Raw genomic sequence first — 869 nt, 5'->3', positions numbered from 1 at the left:
CCATCAAAATGTTTTTGAACGAAGCGAAGAAAGAGAATCCAAAGGCTTGTGTTGTGATGCTATTAGGGGCTATTAAGCTTTTTGTCACCCACACGACTCCTGGGTAATATATTTTACACTCTTGCACATTTTGATCCCTGTTTTTGTAATGTATAGTTACAGCTCTTAGTGTGTTATATCTCCTTTGCAGAAATATACATGCTGCTAACACTGTATCTGAAACTGTGTCAGTGCTCCTGTGGAGGTAATGGTACAAACACAAGTTATTTTCTGTGTTTACTTGGAATTTTTCTGTGCCTTAAACTGTTTGTCTTCCAGATTTATGACAAAGGTGTGGACGCTTTTAGTTGGCTTTGATTTTTCCAGCTCTTTTATAAAGCAGCTGGAGTCCTTCTACCAGAAGCTTCCGCTGCCTTCAAACTGCACATTGCCAAAAATGTAACACCACATACGTAGTGCTTTTTTAAATGATTTGCTTGCTAATACAGTAATTGTTTAGTTGTGGTCTGCTATTGATTGAATAATGATTGAATTGTCTTTTCGTTGGCTGCAGTCTGAGTGTGCTTCCTTGGGATGATCCCTTGCTCTCTGCTGTGATGAAAGGTCAAAACATCACTGGAGAGAGGCAGGGCAAAGGTCGGAAGCATAAAGTCTTGTGTGAACCTCTGGTCGTGATTCAAGCGAGAGTCTGTAAACTTCAACAGCAAAACAAGTAATGCCCCTTCCTTAGTGTACTTTTCATGCTTTGTTTACTGTTTATTAAAACACTCTTCATTTACTTGAATGATATGTGCAATAAATCATATAGAATTTGCGCACACAAAGCTCAGCAGCCGTCATTCAGGTTCTATGCATATTTAAAGAAAGTG

General features: G+C 38.9%; 1 protein-coding gene across 1 annotated transcript in view; it reads left to right on the top strand.

The window, feature by feature from the left end:
* Positions 1-869, top strand: part of LOC107576694 (uncharacterized) — a gene marked incomplete at its 3' end in the record, with an annotated part of 14,610 nt that overhangs the window by 11,663 nt on the left and 2,078 nt on the right. Inside the window, exons 8-11 of the mRNA XM_016262837.1 lie at positions 9-103; positions 191-244; positions 319-438; positions 554-712. Coding sequence (XP_016118323.1) covers positions 9-103; positions 191-244; positions 319-438; positions 554-712 — 428 coding nt within the window. The remainder of the gene's footprint in view (positions 1-8; positions 104-190; positions 245-318; positions 439-553; positions 713-869) is intronic.

The sequence above is a fragment of the Sinocyclocheilus grahami genome, unplaced genomic scaffold, assembly GCF_001515645.1.
Source record: "Sinocyclocheilus grahami isolate Dianchi unplaced genomic scaffold, SAMN03320097.WGS_v1.1 scaffold4168.1, whole genome shotgun sequence".
Taxonomy (NCBI): domain Eukaryota; kingdom Metazoa; phylum Chordata; class Actinopteri; order Cypriniformes; family Cyprinidae; genus Sinocyclocheilus; species Sinocyclocheilus grahami.
Note: the sequence above shows the minus strand (reverse complement) of the source record. Positions and strands in the feature narration are given on the sequence as shown.